The sequence below is a fragment of the Protomyctophum parallelum genome, assembly GCF_964188405.1.
Source record: "Protomyctophum parallelum genome assembly, chromosome: 15".
NCBI classification, from domain to species: Eukaryota; Metazoa; Chordata; class Actinopteri; order Myctophiformes; family Myctophidae; genus Protomyctophum; species Protomyctophum parallelum.
In genome coordinates, this window is record NC_139710.1 from 10,154,456 (window position 1) to 10,177,538 (window position 23,083).

The window sequence follows — 23,083 nt, forward strand, 5'->3', positions numbered from 1 at the left end:
TCCGATGCCCAGACCGTTACGCTACGGCCTGGGCCGGCCTGATCCATTTTTGCACAGTTGCTTTCAGTGATCTGGCTCTGCATTTCCTCAACAAAATCATGGTCATCACACTCATTTATTCAACTGTAACATGGTCTAATGAGACTTTCGTCTTCATTCAGTGCATGGAAATCTAATAGCTACAATGTTGTTATTTGGTGCACACACAAAGACATATGTATTTCACACTACACACAAGTTTAAAAAAATCTAGTGTAATTGCCTTTCTCCAGTAAATGCATTAAATGACACCTTATTTTATACCAAGAATTGAGATAGGTACATGTGCACAATTGCAATACAAAAATAGGCACGGCAATTGCATCATCAAATATAATTTAATAACAGGAGAAACTTGGGCATAATATTCAAGTTAATTTGACAGAATATGATGTTTTCTCTTTTGAACTACAAAGTGTGTCTTCCTCCTGGTATTGTATTTCTGGTGTTACGCAACATGCCATTGAAATTGTATTGGTATTTATTTCTGGTGTTACGCAACATGCCATTGAAATTGTAACTACCATAAACAATATTATACTAGGTTCTTCTCTTATTTATTGGGCCGTATCACATTACATTCATTCTATATAAAATACATTCAAATGTTACTCCCGTATTCCAAAAGTGCCAGCTGTGAGAGCTAGAGTCACGAAAAGATAAAGCATGTGTCAAAAATAGAAATTATTTCTCCCATTTTCTCTTGCATTAGAATGTTGTTTTTTTAGTTTGTTTTTCATGTTTTTGCAGACATTATAAAAATATACATATATGATTCATATGGAAGTCTTTAATTGCAAGTCTTGCATGGCTGCGTTAAGTGTATGGCATAAAATAATCCAAATGGCACAGAGAAGGGGCCTGCAGAAACAAAATGAAATGCTTCACACTTCTATGTACTGTTATAGAACTGAATATTACGAAATGGGTATTTTTTGTATAGTTATTTTAATAAAGCAACTACCAAAAGAGAACATTGTTATGCTCATTCAAGGACAAGTCATCAAAACTACGATGGAATGAATACTACTACTAGAGGTAATCTATTTATTGTTATAAATTGGAATATAATGCCAAATACTTGATCTTTGGGGTAAAACTTGCACAGTGAAATGTGTTTTGGATTTCTGCAGTTAGTCCAGTGTTAAGAAAAATAAATCGAGATTAGATAAATTATGTTCTTAAAATGATTTCAACCCAATGCCATAGAGGAATATTAGAATAGTGTTCTTTACCTTTCCAAGACTGAAAATCTAATCCTTAGATTTTAATCCTGTAAATTCAATAACTTTACATTATAGTAAAATGGCTGCATATTGCATTTTGTTTTATACCTAGCAAAAAGGTTGAACATTAAATTCAGAAGTTTGGAGGGAATATTATTGCATACATGTACAAAAGAGAGATTGATGTCTACAGTATGCCTGTGATAGCAGCAGACCATTTTCCATAATTGCAATTCATATTCTGCATATAAATAAGTTCATATAACACCCGTTACAGTGTTAATACAACTTCTAGATGAGGTCCACTTTATTTAACGGCTGAAAATAATCCAGCCATAATGAGCTTAGATGTGCTTCCAAAACGAGTCACAGCTTCTTCATGTTAAGGCATGTCCACATAGTCACATACCAATACAGTACATGTGCATAGAGCAGGAAATTAAGAGTTCCTCATTAAGTCCTTAAATTACCTCCCAATCTACAGCAAGTAATTACCACTCCTATTACAATGAGCAGGATGAAGTTGCTGTCCAAATCAATCAAAAATTACATGGGAGGGAAGAGAGAATGAATTACTGGAAAGGGGGAAAAAAAGCAGTTTCCCATATATCACCTTGGCTTGTACTCTTCTGGAACCCCAGACATATTCCTTTTCTTCAAGGCAGAATCGACTGTCCTGATGAGTTCGTCAATGTCAGCACGCATCTCAGGAGTATAAGGGTCATAGTTGAGCTTCCGTAGGCCGGATCGCTTGAAGTTGCCGTCCTTCTGACCCTCGACACAAAGCAGACGGTCCTCTGAAACCTCCAGACCTAGAAACAGGACCATTCCCTTAAGCTTGGAGAACAAGTCCCTCTTGAGGTCCTCAAAGTGAACCACATGGACGTTCTTCCCCTGGTGCAGCCAGTCCAAGGTGTGGGACGCCCACCATGGAGCATAGTTCTTCACAAACTCAGGCCACTCTGTATAACAAAAAGAAAAATGAAATTCCATAAGTGGCAAGAACGCGAGAAACGAAACAAAAAACAGCTAAATGTCCAGTACTAATGGAGATAAATTATATAATGTGATGTTCACAGTCATTTCTTATGAAGTTCTTCCTCAGACAGGTCACATTGAAGTTAGACAGTTTACTGATTCATGCTTATACTTGTGCGCCGGTGTCGCGCACCATAAATAGCTGAGCTACTGATGCAATGTGTTGAGAGCTAGTAGATCGGCTATTTTTGGTGCACAACGCGGCATGCAACCAGGTCTAAATTAGACCTTAGGACCACTTCTTGGAGAACCCCCCCTCACTTCGTAATTTCTTTACAATAATAATGATCCACAGGAAGTGATGGGCCATAAAAGTAATGGCCAGTGAGAATTGTGCTGCATTAGCAAGTATCTGGTATTAAAAGGGGATATTAAAACTAAGTCAAACTTAAGGGAAAAAGGAAAGGAAAGGTACTATGTTTACCCAGGGTAACTGGACTAAGCTCAATAACTTGTTTACAGCCAGGCCCTGCTCATAGAACATTTCATGGTAGAGGTTCAATGCAACGTGCGTCCGATATCAAGACCGCTCCGCAAACCGTTCGGCCACCGCTGCCAAAGGGTCTGCTGAGTTAACAAATCAGCTGTCTTTACAGAATAATGAGGGAGGTATCTTTTGCGCCATCCATGGTGGGCAGAATAGAATATTGGCCAGTTTTTGAGCAATTGGATATCATACTGTTCAGTCCACCTAGTCTGTGTGGCTCTTCTTTACACTGTTCAGTCCACCTAGTCTGTGTGAGTGTTCAGTCCACCTAGTCTGTGTGACTGTTCAGTCCACCTAGTCTGTGTAGCTCTTCTTTACACTGTTCAGTCCACCTAGTCTGTGTAGCTCTTCTTTACACTGTTCAGTCCACCTAGTCTGTGTAGCTCTTCTTTACACTGTTCAGTCCACCTAGTCTGTGTAGCTCTTCTTTACACTGTTCAGTCCACCTAGTCTGTGTAGCTCTTCTTTACACTGTTCAGTCCACCTAGTCTGTGTGGCTCTTCTTTTATATCACAATGTTCAGTCCACCTAGTCTGTGTGGCTCTTCTTTTCCAAATATCTCACCTATGCTTGTTGTAGAATGTTGTTTAAATTTTTTGTCATTGCCAATTCCCCTCTTGTTTTGTACTAGAGGTTCACGCTAGAGCCCTATATGCCAAATACCTGTGGGCGGGAACAGGCGGTCAAGATGAAACCAGCGGGCACCGCAAAATCCTGCATCCTCCCGCAATTAACCAGATAAAGATCTTATATTCACGTTAGCAAGATATGTATATGTCTGAGGAGAACGTAATATCCCCTAATCGCACGTGGAGGGTCTCTCTCTCTCTCTCGTTCTCACGTTGCGTCCTGTGCGCAGCTCGTTGCCGAGTCTGTGTGTCACAATATAATACCTATAAGTCCTACCTATAATGTCCCGTCGCAATATAAACACTTCCCCCATCTGTGCAACTAGATCTGTGAGCAACTCCTTACAAATAAACAACCCCTCTCTCGTGCATGCCTGCTCAATCTCAGCAACTGTTTGGGTAAATGTATTATGTAATGTTTAAAAATACTGTTTCTGGGCCGTTTTATAAGGCTGTTTTCTCAGAATGTAGGCGGTATCCACAGTGATTGAACAGAACACAATGCGGATGTTCTCGGATCATTTCTGATGTTATGCTGTGTCGAGGTTACAATATTAACGCTTCTGAAGAGAAATACACGTTTTAGACGGATGCAGTGACTAATGGCGGCTTTCAGAAATGTAAGCAGGTGCGATGCTAGGAGGATGGGGTACTGGTACTGGTTAGCAAAATTGAAGTAAATAAAAGAATGCAAGCACATTGAAGATGGTGAAAGGAGTCTATGTTGGTGCCAGAGAACATATGAGGACCAGAAAGCACAGTGGGGAACAGCAGTTTCGCCTACGTCACGGCCTATGACTTTGCGATCTGAACTGGCGCACATTTTCCGCCCGTTTCAAATGCAATATAAGATAGTCAATGTTGTACAATATGGACCATACAATATACTCCAGTCCACAGTGGTGGGCAGGAACTTTACCCCTGCACCAGTATGGCAGTATGTCAACGGTGGCTATATTTGAGAAAAATAAATCATCAGAAAAAATGTAAGATAGTTTAAAATATAATAGCGGTATAATAACGGTCAGTAGCTATATCATTCCCTGTGGCCTACAGCCTCCCTTGACAGCAATGAGTGCACAGAGATGCCTCAGCTGGGGTCTCTTACACAATGTCACGCTGACTCACAACAAGCTGCTCGACGATATTACAATATGTTCTCTTCATTCTTACATCATCACATCATCACTAGACCAATAAATGAAGAAACCAAGGGAAATGTCAAGTAAAGTGTGCTGCTGTTTGCTTAGCGTGTGAGATGCCCTGTGCATGCATCTCTTTTTCTCTCAGGCAAAAATCGAATTAACCACAGACACAGGAAGACGGTCGCAGCCGGCAAAAAACGCTTCGGAAAGAACATCAACTCTATGACCTCAACTCGATTGCCTCCTCAAGCTGTCTATAAAAGCAACTAACTCCAACCCCTCTCCCCGTGCCACAGGGCTGCTGCAGTCAGACTCACAGAGCAGAAGATTAACACACTTTAGCGAGGCAGTTAACGCTAATGTTACGAAAACAATTACATCTATTTCTAAATTCTACGTAGTGTTTGGCTGAGGAGAGCAATGTGACGAGAAATGAGTTCATACAGCATTTCTCTCGCTAGTTTACTGAAACTGCAACTCCGTCTCCGCGAATCCCTCTTTGCAGAAGTTATTGTAATATTTTAATTTATTCTTATCGGTATAATGAAGGAGAAAATCTTGTATCTCCAATTGAGCTGGATGCGGGTAAAGTGGTGATAATATAATGACACGTGCAAGTAACTTACAATAATACAAAGTCAGAATACCAACTTTGCAGTATTGCTTTGTTTTAAAAATATAAGGTTTTCTTCATTTTCTGAAAAATGAACATTTTGGAGGTGGTTTCTTAGCGACAGCAGAGATATGGGACTATGGATGGAAATTAGCTTCTGAATCTATCTCAATCCGGCCATGTTTACATGCACTGTCCCCCTACCCCCCATGACTTCATGACCATGTTTACATGCACTGTCCCCCTACCCCCCATGACTTCATGACCATGTTTACATGCACTGTCCCCCTACCCCCCATGACTTCATGACCATGTTTACATGCACTGTCCCCCTACCCCCCATGACTTCATGACCATGTTTACATGCACTGTCCCCATACCCCCCATGACTTCATGACCATGTTTACATGCACTGTCCCCCTACCCCCCATAACTTCAGGAATTCACCTTTCCCTCTCCAATGGGCCTGTGAGGCAAAGCCAATGTGCCCTCCATATTTACGATTGAATTCTGCCATGAGGGCCTTGTAAGGGCTCCGGATCATCAGGATGCTGGAGTCAAAGGTTTCGATCTCCTTCTTTCCACTCTCATGTGTCTTAATGCAGATCGTCCTCCCACTACGCCAGTGATCTCGCTCCCCTTTAAAACCTGAGGAACAATGAAATGATGCAAAATAACTGTATAATCCAGTGCAGTGCAAGAGCAATTGGCCTGTTGTAAATAATAATATTATGGTCTGTTGGTCTCATGTCATGTTCCATGTTGAATAAATGGAATGGTGCGCTCAGTTCCAGTGTCTTGACTTAAAGACGCACAAACGATAGTGTAAACTCACAAACCTAGACACAAGGGACCTCATTCACAACGGCGTTTACGCTCAAATCGTGAGCGGAGCGTGAGCGGACGGGCATTTACGAGGATTCCCACAATGCGTGGGAATTCATGGCCATCGCCTTGAACTTGACGTTGACTTCCGTTGGTCGTAAACTCCGCTCAGTTCCACGTCTGCTTTGAGGGTAGTGTACTCGCGATCAAGGCATGCGTATATTTATTCAGGCTTTAGTCTTCATGCTGAATCAATTAATAGTCGCCACCTCAAATAAAATATGTAGGGTCCCCAATATTGGTCAGCACATAAAAAATTATCACCCGCAAGCCTGACACCTTTTTATTTATTTATTAGGATATTTCTAGCATGCGGCTCACTCTCAGCAGCCTTCTACTCGCAGTGCAACGAGTTGTGAGCTTGTGAGCTTTGTAGATCGCTCTGCAGCATGCTGCCGCTGAACCAAGTCCAATCTGGGTGAAATTCACACTGCGGTGTAGTGCCGTTATATTAACCCATTCTGACCTGAGATCAGATTCTAAAAATGTCTATTATATCCTGACAGTTTCATTATTAACCCATTCTGACCTGAGATCAGATTTTAAAAATGTCTTCGATTTTTCAAAAATAGCAGACCTACAAGCTCGTATCGCGCCACTTGGTGGCGCGATATGAGCTTGTAGATCTGCTATTTTTCAATAGCTAAAGCATAACATGATGCCGACACCAAAATGGGTGCCCGGTCAGAATGGGTTAATGTAAGCCCAACGGGCATTCTATATCGTTCACAAACATACCGGTCTGACAGACAGACAGCAGACGGACAGTCACTATAGGGCTAATTAGGCCTATATAAAAAATAGAAGTCCACATTATTTAATGGCATCAGTGCGAATCATTTTAATATGACGACATCATGAAATGAACCACTTACATCTGACGAAGAGGCTACCCGCCATATGTTTGACCTTTTAAATAGCTATGTCTACGTGTCCACGATCAGAACAAATCCATTCTCCACATGGCATTCAGACAGATGACAGTGAGATGATATTAATCTAAAAGACGGACTTCCCCACATGAATCAATGCAGCTCTGATATGCAGCTCTGATCGGATATCTATTTTACCTCTGCAGGCGAGTGTGCAATTGTTCAATAGAAATGGCTCTTTATAGGTATTTGCCATGTAGGCCTATAGGATATAGCCTTGAGCTTGAACTTAAATCAATAAATGAACGAGTTGGTCATGAGAGTAGCCTATACTTTATAACGTTCAGTCCGTTGACATTGCTGTCAAAATTAACTGTTCTACAAGCTCATGCATCGCAGAGCACCGCATTCACTGGATCAGTGCATTTTGCAGGCTGTAATGATGACCTATTTCAGATATTCAGATATTTCCTGTTGCCTTATATGGTGTGGAATGGGCGTGGATGTTCCATTAAACCAGGCGACACCAGGCGAATCGCTTGGGAAAGAGGCGGAAAAGGCACACTGTGCGATGCGCACACATGCACTGATTATCATTACACCACCTTCGCTGAATGACACGGGAGCTTATCGCAGCTTGATCGGACGGATAAATACGCGATCATTACGCATCTCATTTACACCTGGGCGTATTTCTGCGTTGTGAATGAGGACCAATGTATTGGTGCATAGCAGTAGTCTTCATTTGACTGCTGCAGTGCACCAAAGGACCATCAAAAGGTCCCATGTTGAAGCCTACCTTTATTATACAGTGAGCCATCAAAGTAGTAACTGCCAGTGTAGAAACCAGTAGCTAGCTCTATGAGGTGTCGAGCCCAGGTGTTTCCAGCCCCAGGGAAACTGGCGAGGGCCAGCAACTGTTTGGAACGTGTGGGAAGGAAGCGTCTGTCCATGCATCGGTTATCTGAGGGTATCAAAGGGCATCAGATTATATAAACCCATTGCAACGCAACGCAACGCAATTCAACTCAACTCAACATCATACAATAACATTTTATATTTGTATTCTCTTATTTTCCTGTTAATGTATACATGAATTAAGGAGAGACAGGAACTTTTACTTTTATAGCAATGATTATTATCTGAAATTGAACTTTTTCCACAATAGTTTTTGTTTTAACTCAAAATATTACTTTCACTACTTAAAACACACTATGATGATCGAAGTGTCAACATGCATAATTCAATTTTAATGCGAGTAGTACTGTATGAATCCGCTTTGGAAAGACATTAGAGGGCTTTGACTCAGCCTGAGCTCTGATCATCTGATGGTGGCTTGTGGTTTTAATGATTGTGAAATATTGGCAGCTGTTTAAAAAGATAGCCTATCCTACGTCAGTGGAAGACCTTAGAAGAAAAGCTCACATTAGCTATTATCAGTGAGTCAGAATGAAAGTTCTCCTTTTCCATCTTCCTCTTACAATGACTCCAGTGTTGGTTTGTTATGTGCTATACTCTGTTGTTAAGAATGTGAAAGGTTAACATGTACATGTCCATGTGCACTTCTCAATTGACTAAAGGGTCTAAAATATCTGCATAGAATATAGTATTCACTATTCACTTATGTTTGGGTTTCTCCTGTTGCAAGTCTTTAGACTTGAGTTATCAAATTTGAGATTTGTACAAGACTTTACTTGAGACTTGTATAATCAACCATGACTTGACTTGATTGTTCTGTTGAAAGACTTTTAAAGCATGACGTCAGTCCGTTGCTCAGAGCTGGCAGAGGGAGTGTAGTGTCCAGGATTACACTATTGACACTGGGTGTTTTTTTGTTTTGTTTTGACAAAAAAGCAAGAAAAAAAAGCATCTCTGCACCAGCCACATACAGCACATGCAAGGGTAAAATTAATATATTAGCGGAAATACCTGTAGGTTACAGAAAAAGTATCTTGTTCAACAGCCTGCTCCATAATGTGGTGGAATGGATATGTATAGGTATTGCTTGCCTGGCCGTCGCCACAACAGCAGCTATTTTGCTCCTATAGTACGTAATTAGGGTGTCAGAAGCTAAATTGCCACCGTGTGAACTGAATTGTCAACAGTGCTCTTGACTGTGACTACATCCATGGAATGTGGAGACAAACCTAGACACCAAACTGAGTTGTCCTGTGTATTACAGACTAATGTCAGGGGATCAGTCAGATTAAATGTCAAGGTTTACATGTGTTAAAAAAGTACACCGCACACAAACAGTCGGCTGATGGTGCTGCTGTGCACCTGTGCGAGAGGAAATGGCTCCATGCCAGCAGTGCTCTGCTGGGTAACTGGAATGCCCGCCTTAACACATGCTCGCCCTAAAAAGAATCTGCCGACCTCACAGCGCCCGCTCGGTGGGTCGGTTCTTGCATTATTGTATTTGTTTTACTGAGAATAAGAAATACGTTTAGGGTTAGGCACCGTTTTATTGAGGTTAAGGTTAGGAATAAGGTTAGGTTTAACCGTTTAGGCATAGTTTACTGAGGTTACGTTTAGGAATACCAGGCAGAGCAGTTACGCCGACTGTACGTCAGGTGCCTCAATGAGGCGAGCGTTCTGGTATTCGTCTGCAGAAATCTGCAGTGTAATGAAAAAAACGGAAGGGTTTCAGGATGCATTGCACGTCCAAAACAGGAATTCTCAGACTACACTCTTCTGAAACCTACACGTTTATGCATCTCTCTCTCTCGTTCCCACACAAACACGCACGCATGCACGCAAATGCATCACTACAGCCATGTACACACCAGTATCATAACTGAATTACAGCTTTAACACATAGCTGCCAGTGTCCACTACCACAGAGTCTTGGGTTTTGAATCCACCGTGGCGCATTCGGCTTGCTTGAGTGTCTATATGAACACAATTGGCCCGTGTTCGGTGGAAAGGAAGGTGGGAGGGCGGGGAGGGTAACTAATTATTGTTACTGCATGTAATCCTACGGGCTGGTGTGGTACGCAGGCCCTACGTCCTGGTGGGGCTCTACACTGGCAGTCAGTAGGACATATTTGAGCTTTTACCTTTTTGTACTTTTGTGGCTTCCTTATAATATTGTATTCTCACTGTGTTTTTAAACTTTTGGGTCCACTAATATGACTTCTCTTGTCTTTTAGATATTGAAGACCTGGATGACTTACACTGTCATATTTTCCTTTGTGCTTTAGTGATGCCCTGACCCTGATAAATGTTGTATTTTGCATTATGGGATTGCATACACCCTTTTCTTTATTTAGGGTGGGTCTAATATGGTTTTGAGTGACTCACTTATGGGTTTTGGTCATCTGTGCAGCCAATGACCTGCATCTCCATGACCTTCTCACTGGGGGTGTGGTCTATAAATGTTTGGTGGTTATTGTGCCGTGTATTGTCTGTCCTGATGAAGGTCTAATCGACCGAAACGTCAACGTAATAAGGAGCAACATTTTGGCAAGTGTCTGACAGACCTTTTCTTTGTTTTTCAAAGATACCCTTTTTAATATACGCACCTGTCACTAGCCTTCTGAGGTGTGCATCGGCCTTTTGCTAAGAAAAAGTCAGTAGTGACAACACACAGAAATGTGTATGAGGAGGAAATAATTGAAACGACGACCCAAATTGGGGAGAAAAAAGGGGAAAAACGCAACAACAACTAAAATAATACTAATACGGTCATAACAATTACCTTGAACCTGTGTCTGGTACACTACAAAGTACTCCTCATTGCCACAGCTCTCGAACTCCTCTCCTTGGCAGCGGTGAAGGCATATGTCCTCATCCTCCAACTCATGAAGGGAGAAGTGTTTTGTTGGAAACCCACAGTGACACTTGTCTCCAGCTAGGACAGCAATTGACTGCTCCTAGATTACCGGGAGAGGAAATGGTCATTCAGAAGACATAAACACATGAATGCTTTCCCTCCTCACACATGCATAGGAATTATAATGTTATAATGAAAGTTGTTAAAACTGTTTAGTAGCCATAAACGTCAAGACGTCTAATTGTCTATTAAGTAATGGATGCCACGGGCGTCAAGACGTCTTCCCTTGGGAATTCAAAAAAAATATTTAATCCATATTTAGAAAATTCCTCTAATCTGGTGTACAGGTGATGACATGCACATTACATGCATAATAGAATTACAAATTATTTCTTTCTTTATAATGGGAGAATTGGCACTCAAAGCCTAAATTATCGACACCCTTAACATTAATAATAATTAACACTACCAACATTCTAACTCTATATACTGGCTACCAACACAGCGAGCCCACAGTTTCTTCAGGAACAGTATTTTCTAGTTATAATTATTTATCCCTTTATCAGTTACTGAAACATTGTTTGGGTCAGTAAAACTAGTCTAAACTGAAATCCATTCACCAATAACGCTGTAAGACTCCTAAAGAAATTCACATACCCCTATTTTGCAAACTTGGCATCCTCAATGATGATTAAACTATTCAGAATGTCTTTACCGCAAATAAACAATTTCACAACTATAGCTGCTGCACAGCAATTAGTTACATGAGGAGGAGATAAGGGAAAAATAGGATGAGGCAGTAAACTAAGTGGGATGTACAGGAGGATCGATCAGCAGAACTGTTTGGATAAAAAATATCATTAAAACCTTGAAGTCACGTGTCTTTAATTCATATAGGCGGCGCATGCTTTGACTTTTCGAGGAAACGAAAAGAGGAAGCAGTACAAAGCCCCTCAGGCTTTGTGCTATGAGGATGTGCTTTAAGATGTTCACCACATTGAACTATTTAACTCAACCTTTTAAACCAATCGCATGTCATGACCATGTTGAAATACCCATAGAAAAGGGAAACTCAGACATGGCTTCACACCAACTGTAAGTACAACTACCCTAAAGATACCTGCATAAAGGCTGATGGCCTAGGTTAGGTTAGTTTTGTATAAATTGACTTGAATTCACTTGATGTGAATGCTCTGATGAAGGCTGCATAGCCGAAACACGTAAGCGTTCCTTTTTGGCGTGTGCCAATAAAGAAATGGAAAAGTGAGTACTTTGTCCCCCGCTTTTTGGATGTGCTACCTTTTTGGATTTTTTTAAATTCCTATTTTTTGATGGCCTAGGTTAGGGTTTTCTTTCATAGAAGAGCCAATGAAAGGGGTATGCCACTGAGCGGGTACTGTATGTATCCCTACAGTTACCACGGGCATCTGTTTGTGTATAATATCTGTGAGCATGTATGTATTTGTATTTATACATGTGTACTTACTTGTACAGTTATGTAATATATGTGGGTCATGCTCAAGCAAGTGGCAGCTAGCAGGTATAGAAATCCATTGGTTTTGTCTTTAATTTGCAATTAATGCAACAATTCATTCTATTTTTGACGGGTACCTGTGTCCCCATTCTTTGTCCAAATAAAGGAATGCCATCTTTAATGAACAAGTGTGAGAAAATCGAGACACTACAAATTGAAAATGAGGTCTTAAGGGCTCACCCTTGTTCCTCACCTTTTCTGTGCACATGTCCACACATTTGTCCACAGACATGTTCTGGATAACTGTACTGATGGGAAGAGCCAAGGTCACATTGTCAGGCCTGTGGAAACATCCTTTGAATATTGCACTCCCATCTGAAACACAGAGAGCAGAGAAAAATAGCTCTAAACGGATAATAATGTTGTTTTAATAATTGAGGGTAGTTTCTTTTCTTTTCTTTTTTTTTTAAAGATATTCTTTTTGCGGCTTACGCCTTTTATTGGTTTTTCGAAGGGACAGACAGTAGGCTGACAGGAAACGGTTTTTACCGGTAGTTACCGGTAGTTGACAAAATCAACACTGTTCACCAGCATGTCATTAAAAATGCAGCGGGGAAAAAACATGTAGTGGCTGCATGAGTATTTGCTCTGCAAATGATAAAACATTTTACACCTATCATATTGCATCTCCTTTTCCATGTATTCAGCAGGGCTCACATGACAATTTGGGTAAGGGGTTAACACCAAAACATTGACAGCTATGATCAGCGTTTTTCCTCAAAAACAACAAAAAAGGGAAATGAAAACACCCAACAGTGTGGTTCCACGCCACTCTTAAGTAAACAAACAGCAATGAGCTGTGAGCAAGGGGTCGAGGCAAGGATTTATTTGTGGTGTGAGAAGAGTTGATGAGGATGTGCACGTTACCCTGATCTGGTGGGCTTGACTTCCTTAAACACAATAGCAGGGAGTATCCATTTCCTTTCAAAGAGACAGTAACATGGTGCTAATCTAAACAAAACCACATCCACACCAGTCTCAAACTACTAGGAGCTTAGAATTGGTGTCTTTTATTAATGAGCTGTTCCTTCCTTCCGTCATTGATCCTGGGGCAGACTTGTGTATTTATAATGCAGACCATGGCTAGGCAGCACAGCTCTCAAGAAGTAAACACAACAGAGCGGGTCATACCTAACTGTGACTTTAATCCAAAATGAAAAATAATATTCTAAAATCACCTAAGCTAACTATGTTCTGTATTCAGTCAATACAGTCTATCATTGGACTTTTTTGTAGTTGGTCTGTATATAGCTGGATTATACATTACAGTGCTATCTTGTGTTTGCATAACAAAATGCCCTTGCTGTTGTACTTGTACATGTCTGTCGTATGATTGAATATGGTCAATATGAAACAGCATGTAATACCTTTAAAAGTCAGTAGCTTAGTGTTAAGCCCCCCAACACACCAACCCAATGTTGGTGGCGTCACCAAAAAGCCAACCAAAAAGCTGTCTTTTTGATGGTTGGATAGCAGCGGAGTGGTAGAGAGGGAACAGAGAAGGGTTAGAGCTCTCTGGTTGCTTGCTTAGCCTTGCTAGCAGGGAACATTTTTATTTTGTCTGAATACAACGCATATAGACTGTATGGTATATCACTACACTACAGCGCTGCATGTTTGCTTGAAATGCAGACAGAGTAAAGTTTGTGACTGTGTCAGAGTGATCGGGTGGTGCACAATTGGTTTAGCAAAAATCTGCCTCTTGGTCGCACTATTCACACTTTTCCTGGGCTGTGTGTGCTCCAGTTCCTGTTGATTTCATTGGATATCATTGGTCATCTGACCAGTTTCATTGGCTTTCATTGGATCAAATTGACAGGAACTGGAGCACACACGGCCCAGGAAAAGTGTGGATATTAAGCATGCACACATTGTGTGGCATGTTCATGTGTTTGTTGAACTCCAGACTTCATTTGACTTGCAGTCGGTACTGTAGTAGTATGGACAAGGTGTAGTGTGTAGTACTGTAGTAGTATGGACAACAAGGTTTAGTGTGTAGTACTGTAGTAGTATGGACAATAAGGTTTAGTGTGTAGTACTGTAGTAGTATGGACAATAAGGTTTAGTGTGTAGTACTGTAGTAGTATGGACAATAAGGTTTAGTGTGTAGTACTGTAGTAGTATGGACAATAAGGTTTAGTGTATAGTACTGTAGTAGTATGGACAACAAGGTTTAGTGTGTAGTACTGTAGTAGTATGGACAATAAGGTTTAGTGTGTAGTACTGTAGTAGTATGGACAATAAGGTTTAGTGTGTAGTACTGTAGTAGTATGGACAATAAGGTTTAGTGTGTAGTACTGTAGTAGTATGGACAATAAGGTTTAGTGTGTAGTACTGTAGTAGTATGGACAACAAGGTTTAGTGTTTAGTACTGTAGTTGTATGGACAACAAGGTTTAGTGTGTAGTACTGTAGTAGTATGGACAACAAGGTTTAGTGTGTAGTACTGTAGTAGTATGGACAATAAGGTTTAGTGTGTAGTAGCTTTATATAGGGTTGAAGAATCAACTCACAGCGTCGCGCTGACTCATGGCTCAGCTCCAACCTGAAGATGGATAGGCGGTTGGCTCCTCCGCACAAGTTGCCCCTCTCGCCTTTACACTCCATGTTGCATTCACTCTCTGAGGCATTTGGAGCCTGGATCTTGTGGCCACAGTAGCACTCTGCCCCAAACTCCAAGCCTGCATAGAGGTAACCTCTGGACACAGACAGGACAGGTAGGAATGGTGAATTAACATTAATTGGAAAGAAAGAGGCCGTGCAGTTCGACCCTTAAATAGTCATTTGGAGTCGTCGTCATACAGTGTCTGACACTGACCATGTATCCTTCACAGGCCCATCCTATTATAAATGTTCAAAATCTTTGCGTATGTGCATGTGTGTATCTGTTGTTCGTGTATCTCTCAATAATGAGAACCGCACAACAGATCAACTTCAGATTTGGTATGTGTATCGCAGAGGATCCGAGTGAGTGCTGTGCTGTAATTGAAGTCGGACTTTCGGTTGTCCATGGAACGTCATTCCAACCGTTATGCCCATGTTTATGGAGATCCAGTTGTCCAGATCCCAAATCCGATCAGCATGCCTATATAAGGGCAGATACTGAAGACATCTGACAGGGATCTCCATAGGGGAATAAAAGGGACAAGGACAGCCAGATACAGAGAACTCCATGTATGGGCATAAAAGGGGCACAGACAGCCAGACGGTACAACGGGTACTCTGACCATGGGTACAAGACATTACATTTCATTGTAGGGGAATGTTGGTAATCAAAAAGTGCCACTGCCATAGCAGATGCATTGGTTAATGCTTTATATAGACGTAAAGCACAGAATATCAGATATCAATATCAGTATATCAGTAGATACACTTAACATAACTTTCTATGCAGACATACATCTGTATAATAAGGGAATAGAACCGTTAGAATGCAGTTAGCCTCAAGGTCAAGGTCAAGTTTCTTCATATGTCCCAAGCTGGGCACTTCGTTAAAAGCTCAAAGTTAAAAGACATTACAAACAGTAGAACATACATAACAACAACAAACATACGTAAACATTATCACAAGATACAGATGTTACATTAAATATAAAGTGCAAATAGAAAGTGCACCGAGTGTAACTACATCTACCTCCTCCTGCTTCCCTTGTTGATGGCCCGGATGGAGGTAGATATGAATGAGAATTTGTACCTGTTGGTTTTAGTAACAGGGGGTCTTTAACTCTAATTCATATTCCTGGTATAGGGGGTGAGAGCTGTCAACTCTTTTTTTAGCACCTGTTCATCATATATGACTTCATCTTCGTCAGTGCAAAAAATGAAAGACTGTGTAAACGTGTTGGCCGCTCTGGTCTAGAAGTGGGAGTCAACCCTTCTGCGTGGGCGTCGCTCCAAATGATGTGATATAGTGCTGCACTAGAGCTGGGATACCCGACCGAAACCCGACGGGTCCCGTCGGTACCCGACGGGTCGGGCTAGGGTAAGGCTCATTATCATAATTGGTCGTCGGGCTTCGGTTCGGGCAACCATGCTGTTGATATATAGAAAATAAAGTGTAAATATGAATAAAAACGATCCGACTAGTCTGTCTCTCTGTGTGTTTCCTGGTTAACCAGGACGCATGGTGCACTTTAGAGTAGCCTTTATATTAAGGTGGTGCAGCGTGACAATGCTCTGTCTGCAAGCAGCAGCACCGCTTGCAAGTTGCAACAACGCAAGCTTGCAACGCACATGCTGCAAGCAGCAGCAGCAGCAGCGAACGTAGCCCCATGTGAAATTTTTGGATTAATATAAATAGTTTGATTTATTAGATGTTGAACAGTGAAGAGTTGAGTAGTTACTTGATCCTGCCCATGGACCATGGCAAATTAGGCTACCAATAATCGCCTCCCGCTGGCGCGGATTGTTTGATTGAATAGCAGTTTGCAACTTTGCACGAACAAGCTGTGTGGATTAAATATTGCCAATGCAGAGTTGCCGATGTCAAATCAATCATCAATGCTGGTATAAAACTGCAGGAGTGTGTGTGTGTGTGTGTGTGTGTGTGTGTGTGTGTGTAATAATGACGGTGTGTATGCAACTGACTGCACACAGTGCTGTGCAGTGTGCTTTGTAGTGTGCACGGCGTGTTATACTATAGCTATTTATTAATCAACTAGGCTATATAAAACGGACCCCTTTCATGGTAATTTACAAGACATATAGTGTGGCATAATATGTCTAAAGGTAACAGCCAGGCAAGCTGTATGCTGTCAGTGGAATTATTAAAGTGCCTTCCTCAAAAACAAAAGTGTCGGGTATCGGGCACGGGCCAGGCGCATATATTAATAATTAAGGTCGGGCTCGTTTCGGTTTGGACACAAAGCTGTCGGTGACGGGTTCGGTTCGGGTAGTATAAAGTCGGCCCGATCCCACCTCTATGCTGCACTAGGGGAGAGGAGGGACCGGAGCTGACGGACAGATCGGTGAACCAATCAGGGCGTGCGCAAATCTCAGCCGCGACCCGCCCCTCTAGACCAGAAACCTAACATCTTAGGTCAGGCTAGAATGCAGTTCGATAGCACACCTATCATACATGGTAATTGCCCATGGTTGTCAATCAAGCTTCCACCACTGCTGCAAACTGCTGCAAACTTTCTTTCTATTTTATTCGCCTTTCTCTGTGGATCTGTGAATCGGTGGCAGGTGTAATGGGAAACATTCGATGAAGGCATCTGTTCCTCGGGGAAGAAGTCAAAGTTCTGAGTGTGGTGGCAGGGAGAGAGAGGAAGGCATGACGTGGAGGCTTGGAGCACAGTTGCACTGAGGTCCATCGATTTCCATATCCATTCGTGTTTACATGTGCTGTAGGTTTTATTTTTGCGTTATAGTGAAAGTGAAGATTAAAGGAGAGACATTTCAAAGAGAAGGTGTATACTTTTGATTGTCACAGTCGTACCTTTCTGCACAGTTGTCCTGGCAACGGAAAACAGTCATTTTCTTGTAGTCCAAGAAGGATGTACCCCTCAGTGCTCTTTTCTGTATGTTGTCTATGTAACAGCCAATGTACTTAGCTGGAAAACATTTTTAAACAAATCTCAAGTTAATACAGTACATGACACAAGCAATACACCGTATTAATAACACAATTTAAAAAGAAAGATGCGAGAAGCAATGGACCCTAAAATGACAAGACAAATGGCGAGTATATTAGACCATGATATCCACTGAAAGACCTTAACGCTATATAACACTCAGTGTTACTCAGTGAACAGAGCCCTAACTGGAGCAGTGTGCTAATTTATTTATAAAGATCCAACCCCTCCTAGTGGCCCGTTTCTGTAATGCAGTCATTTCCCTGGCAGTGGTCTGATGTGTGTGGTGGGGGAGGGATAGCGAGAGACAATAATGTTCCTCCTCACATAGCAAACCTACCATACCTTTCTTTCCTGCTCATTAAACCGCTGCTCTTTTCATTGACGTTACACAGGCTCTACGATTCAAAACATCACCAAACCTCTCCCACCATCTGTGCTCTGCCATCTTGCCCATTACCCCCTTAAACCTCTGTTAATAGCTAAGTGGGGGAGGGACGTAGTCTTAACCTGATGCATTATTATAATTGTAATAGTCTAAAAGGTCTGGGGTTGAGCTGCATGTGGTGTGCTGCAGGACCTCTGATATAATCTTCCTCCTAACCATTGTTGAGCTGGGTACTAATCTGCTTTACAGAGGAAACCGATACAAATGCAGCTGCACTTTAGTTAATATTCCATATTTTCAGGTTTATGCAAATGAACTAGTGGTATGTACTTTCACCGTGGCATCCCAAAATCTTTTTCAAAACTCATAATTTCTCATAATAAAAAAAACATTTTTGATCTCAAACAAAATAGCAGATACTGTATACATGTAAGCTCAGTTTGCAACGCATTGTAGAGCTTGAGAGAATAAAATAGGGCATGAGTGGCTATTTTCGTGATTAGTTTTTCATAATGGTATTGAATTCACATCACAATCTGTGTATTAAATCTGTGCTCTACAATATGTATACTTCCTAGAATGAACTCATATTATCCACTGGGTCATAATAAGTCTTTAATCAACAACCACTGTACTATAGTCTGAGTGTCTGACTACTGTGTATCCTTGCTAACCATGTAACCATAGCATGACCGAGTTGTAAACGCTGGGAAGCCAGCTGCAGTGCACTCCCAGAGTACTGGTGGATAGCGAGGAGAGGAGAAATGCTTTGATGCCTTTAATTGCACTTTCATCATACTCATCTGTGGTCCTGTGGGGCTACTTCAGGAAGAGAAGGAGGAAAGGGAAAAATAAATTAAGGCCTGAGGAGGGCGACGTTCTGAAGCCTGATTCATACCGATTCATACTCTGATGTGAATGTGACGTGTTGTGAGCTTGTGGTCTGCTATTCTCGGCACTCAACACCTTCATAAGACGGAGCATAAATTAGGCTTGATGCTGACTGGGGGGTGCGGGGGGGGTGCAGTGTACCCATAACATACTATGTTAGCTGTGTTGAGTTTGCACGTTCTCCCTGGTCTAGTCTATACTGCCTTCCCCTGGCCAGCCGGCGCGCCTGATGGAGGGGAAAGGAACTGGTTGGAATAACATGTTCCTTCCACACACTACGTCCTTCCCGGGGAAACTCCCCCGCCCCCGTCAGGTGATAAGAAGCGGCCTGCTCACTCCTCATGCATTGAAGGAAGCATGACCTCCGCTTGGGCCGTTCCTCAGGTTGGCATGGGGAGAGTAGTGCCTAGGATTACAGTTTAGGCAATTAGCACCAGGTGAAAAATGGGTTGCAAAATTGTGGGATAAAAAATATTATTAAAAAACTGTAATTTGAGGAAATGGCTACAGGTAGATCCTCCTTCCATAGATGAATGGTTCCAGATAGTCTCAGAAATATTCGACATGGAGAGAATGACTGCTAATTTGAGATTGAAGAGAGAGTCTTTTGAATACAAATGGGAAAAATGGTTTGATTATACAACTGAACAACAGGTGAGCTAGGAACCAGAATGTTTGGCTTTTATTTTTTATTTTTTTGCTTTGTTTTTTGTTATTTTTCTCTGAATGTAAACAAAAGATATGCTCCTTGAATCCTTGACACAAATATCCATGTTTATGATACATAGATGCCTATATTTCTAGATCTACTGTTTTTAGTTGAGTTGGCAACACATAATGTAATGTAATGTTCAATTGTTTGTCTTTTTGCTTTTTGTATGTCCTTGTATGTCTATTTCTGTTCTTGAAAAATTAATAAGATTTAAGTTGAAAAAAAAAAAAAGTTATTTGAATTTGAAATAATGCAAATTCTGCATACTCGACCACTACTAACTCTCCTGTGTCTCTCTATCCAGGTGAGAATTCAAATGTGATGCTGTCACAGCCGACCACAACAATGGTCTGCAGTAGCCATGTTGACATTATTATGGGTGAGTGAAGAGAAATACCCTGACAGCCTGTGAGAGAGGTAGGCCTCTCAGTTTCCACTGCACTGATCTCTCCTGGCTCTCACTGCATATCACCAGCTGCTTCTGGGAGCCACGTGGAACCAAAACACTAAACTAAATCTCCATCATTTCACTACAGTGCCAACTCTTTTTCCAAGAGGTTAATTACTGCAGACAGGGTACACACACTAAGGGCCACAAATTGAACACAACTCAATTTTACCCAAGACTAGAGATATATCTGCTCAAAAAGCCATCTGCTTTGGAAAGCAGTTGCAATGCGCAACCACCATAGACTAGAACCACTCACAAATGTATCACCTCTGACCTTATTGTTTTTCCAAAATGTTTGTTTTTTCTTTTCTTTTTTGTATATCATGAAATGTTTTTGAGGGCATAGTGTGGCTGTATTGATTATTATCATGACATCACAAATTCACATCACAAAATTCAATTTTCTGTACCATCTCTGAAAGGAATGATCAATAAATAATTGTTTTATGGAGTTTATGGATTAGCGTGTCAGAATGTCTCTTTAAGTTAGTTAAAAGGTGAAAGGTCACTAACCCCATTTTGGGCGGGAACCCCTTTTGGTGTTTTTTACATTAGGTTATAATTTAGCTATTGAAAAATAGCAGACCTACAAGCTCGTAGCGCGCCACTCGGTGGCGCGCTACGAGCTTGTATGTCTGCTATTTTTGAAAAATCGTGAAAACAGCCCCATGCAGGTAACTATTGAATGTATTTTATCTTCCTATGTTAATTAGCATATATAATTTCTATATAACATATTGTTGCATCTTGCCATCTATCAATGTTATATTTAACAAAACGGGTTTTAAATATGATTATGATTCTGAGAGAAGCACGAGGAGGCTCTGATAGCAACTCTGGGGATTTTGCCAAAACGAAATGAATACCACTGCAGTATTGCGAAAGTGCATCTAGTGTTGGCTGGCAGAGAACCATTAGCAGTACATGACCCACCTCTTCCATCATCAGTGTCTTTGGCATTACGTCCTTTGAGAGCACGGTTCCAGCTGCTGGTGTAGTCTCCCCCCCTGCCCCTGATGTCCTGGCCATTCTGTGTGGCTTTCTTCATCCATGGAGGACCATACCTCCGACCAGGTCTGCGAGTCTCCTTAATCACCCTGCTACCCATGACACCCAGCCCCCGGCTGTCTGAGGGCGATGTTCGGCCTCCTATTTCCAAAACCACTGGGCCCCCGCTGACTCGCGAAGAGCTCTCCCCAACGAAGCCAGCGTGAAGGAACACAAGGCTGCCAGCTGTCAGATACAGGAGGATGAGGGAGAAGAAGCGCACAGGTTTCCTGCGGAAATAGCGTTGTATCTTCAGCAGAGGCCTGGCCATGCTGCCTTCCCCTGCCTCTTAATCACGCATTCACACAGTACGTGATGAAGACTCATAAAGTAGCAGACCGTAACAGCCGTGTCGCCCCCCCCCCCCCTGTCCCCTTCAAAGAGGCATTGCAAGAAGGCCAATTAAAATGTAGAGAGAGCAGTGGCTGCAATATCTTAATCCAATTCTGCGTGAAGGTCACACCAAGTAGCAGTTTCTTGTGTGCCTGCTCAGGCTCATGAGGCTGAGGTCCTTATCCAAAGGTGCAGTCAGTCAGAGAGTGGTGCTAGACGACGGTGTCCTCGTTGAGTCTACGTTCCCTCTGACAGCCCAGCCCCGAGCACTAGTCGCAGGGCCATGGCATGAAAGGTGAGTGGCTCAGAGTGAAAGATGATCACTGAACACCGCTTTCACTCCAGTCCTCAACCTACAGAGATGCCATTCCAGCTTTACTGTGGCACTTTCTCCCTCAGCTCAGATTAATGAAGGTTATATTTACTGGCTGAGCTCCCCTCGCCTTTTGCGTGACCAGCCATTCACTGGTGCAATCTGGGAGGGAGGTCATGACTCACCATCTGCAAGAATGAGAACAAGAAAAAGAATGAGAACAAGAAAAACCACACACCTAAGTGATGTTGCAGGTGCAAAGAGAGACAAAACATAAATTCAGCTTAGCGAAAAAGTAAGTACGAAGCGACATCTGCTTTGCAACACTGCAAATGTATGGCTAAGCTTTTGTACAATATACTAACCAGTATCTTCTAACTATAAATGCAGTCTCTGTGTGTCTGTACATCTGATGACTGTAATACACGTAACTCGAGGACCGTTCGCCACAACGACTTCAAATAAGAAAAAGGCGTTCCACCCCACCACAGGGGGTGCAATGCCCGGTGGCGAGTCGGTCGGATCCACGGTTGTCCAGAACAGCCCCAAAATGCCTCTGCCCGGGCTCTGGACAGGGCCCCTGCCCAGTGTCCATATATGGAGCTGGCCTGTTCTGACATTATTCTGACGTCTGCATATACGTATGGGCATAAAAGGGACACAGACTTAGAAGGAGGTGAGGACACTGGAGCAGCACGGACATTTTAAGCCTTTTTATTAGGTGCTGCTAGTATAGAAAAACGACTAACGTTTCAACCTATGCAGTCTTCATCAGAGTCATAATTAAAGGTGACAGCATTTGGGGAAGTCTTTAAATACAGGGTAGGTAAGGGCTGGGCTATCAATGAGCCAATGACAAATGGCCATGTTACATACACACATGCACGTCCCAAGTAAGCCAGTGCCCAACGGGCACCGCTGTAGAGGCCCCACCAGCACCACTCTAGTATTGGATAACTTTGATGGAAGCCCAGCATTGTCTGGTATTTACTCTATTTGCTATGATATCAACAAGTTTCAGTTATCTTCATCAATTAGATCTTTCTCTAAATTAATTTGAACCAAGTTCACTTGAAGGGACAAAGGTTTATAGAATCATCATAGAGAAGCAAAACACATCCCATTTTTTG

General features: G+C 42.0%; 1 protein-coding gene across 1 annotated transcript; it reads right to left on the reverse strand.

Annotated features, from left to right (window-relative positions):
- Positions 1-358: 358 nt before the first annotated feature.
- Positions 359-21,653, reverse strand: wscd2 (WSC domain containing 2). The gene is made up of 8 exons (XM_083784999.1): positions 21,194-21,653; positions 17,683-17,797; positions 14,756-14,940; positions 12,437-12,558; positions 10,635-10,809; positions 7,734-7,898; positions 5,625-5,825; positions 359-2,227 (listed from the first exon to the last, which is right to left on the reverse strand). Exons 1-8 carry the CDS (start codon positions 21,576-21,578, stop codon positions 1,875-1,877), a joined length of 1,701 nt encoding a protein of 566 aa, XP_083641125.1. The 5' UTR covers positions 21,579-21,653; the 3' UTR covers positions 359-1,874.
- Positions 21,654-23,083: the final 1,430 nt, after the last annotated feature.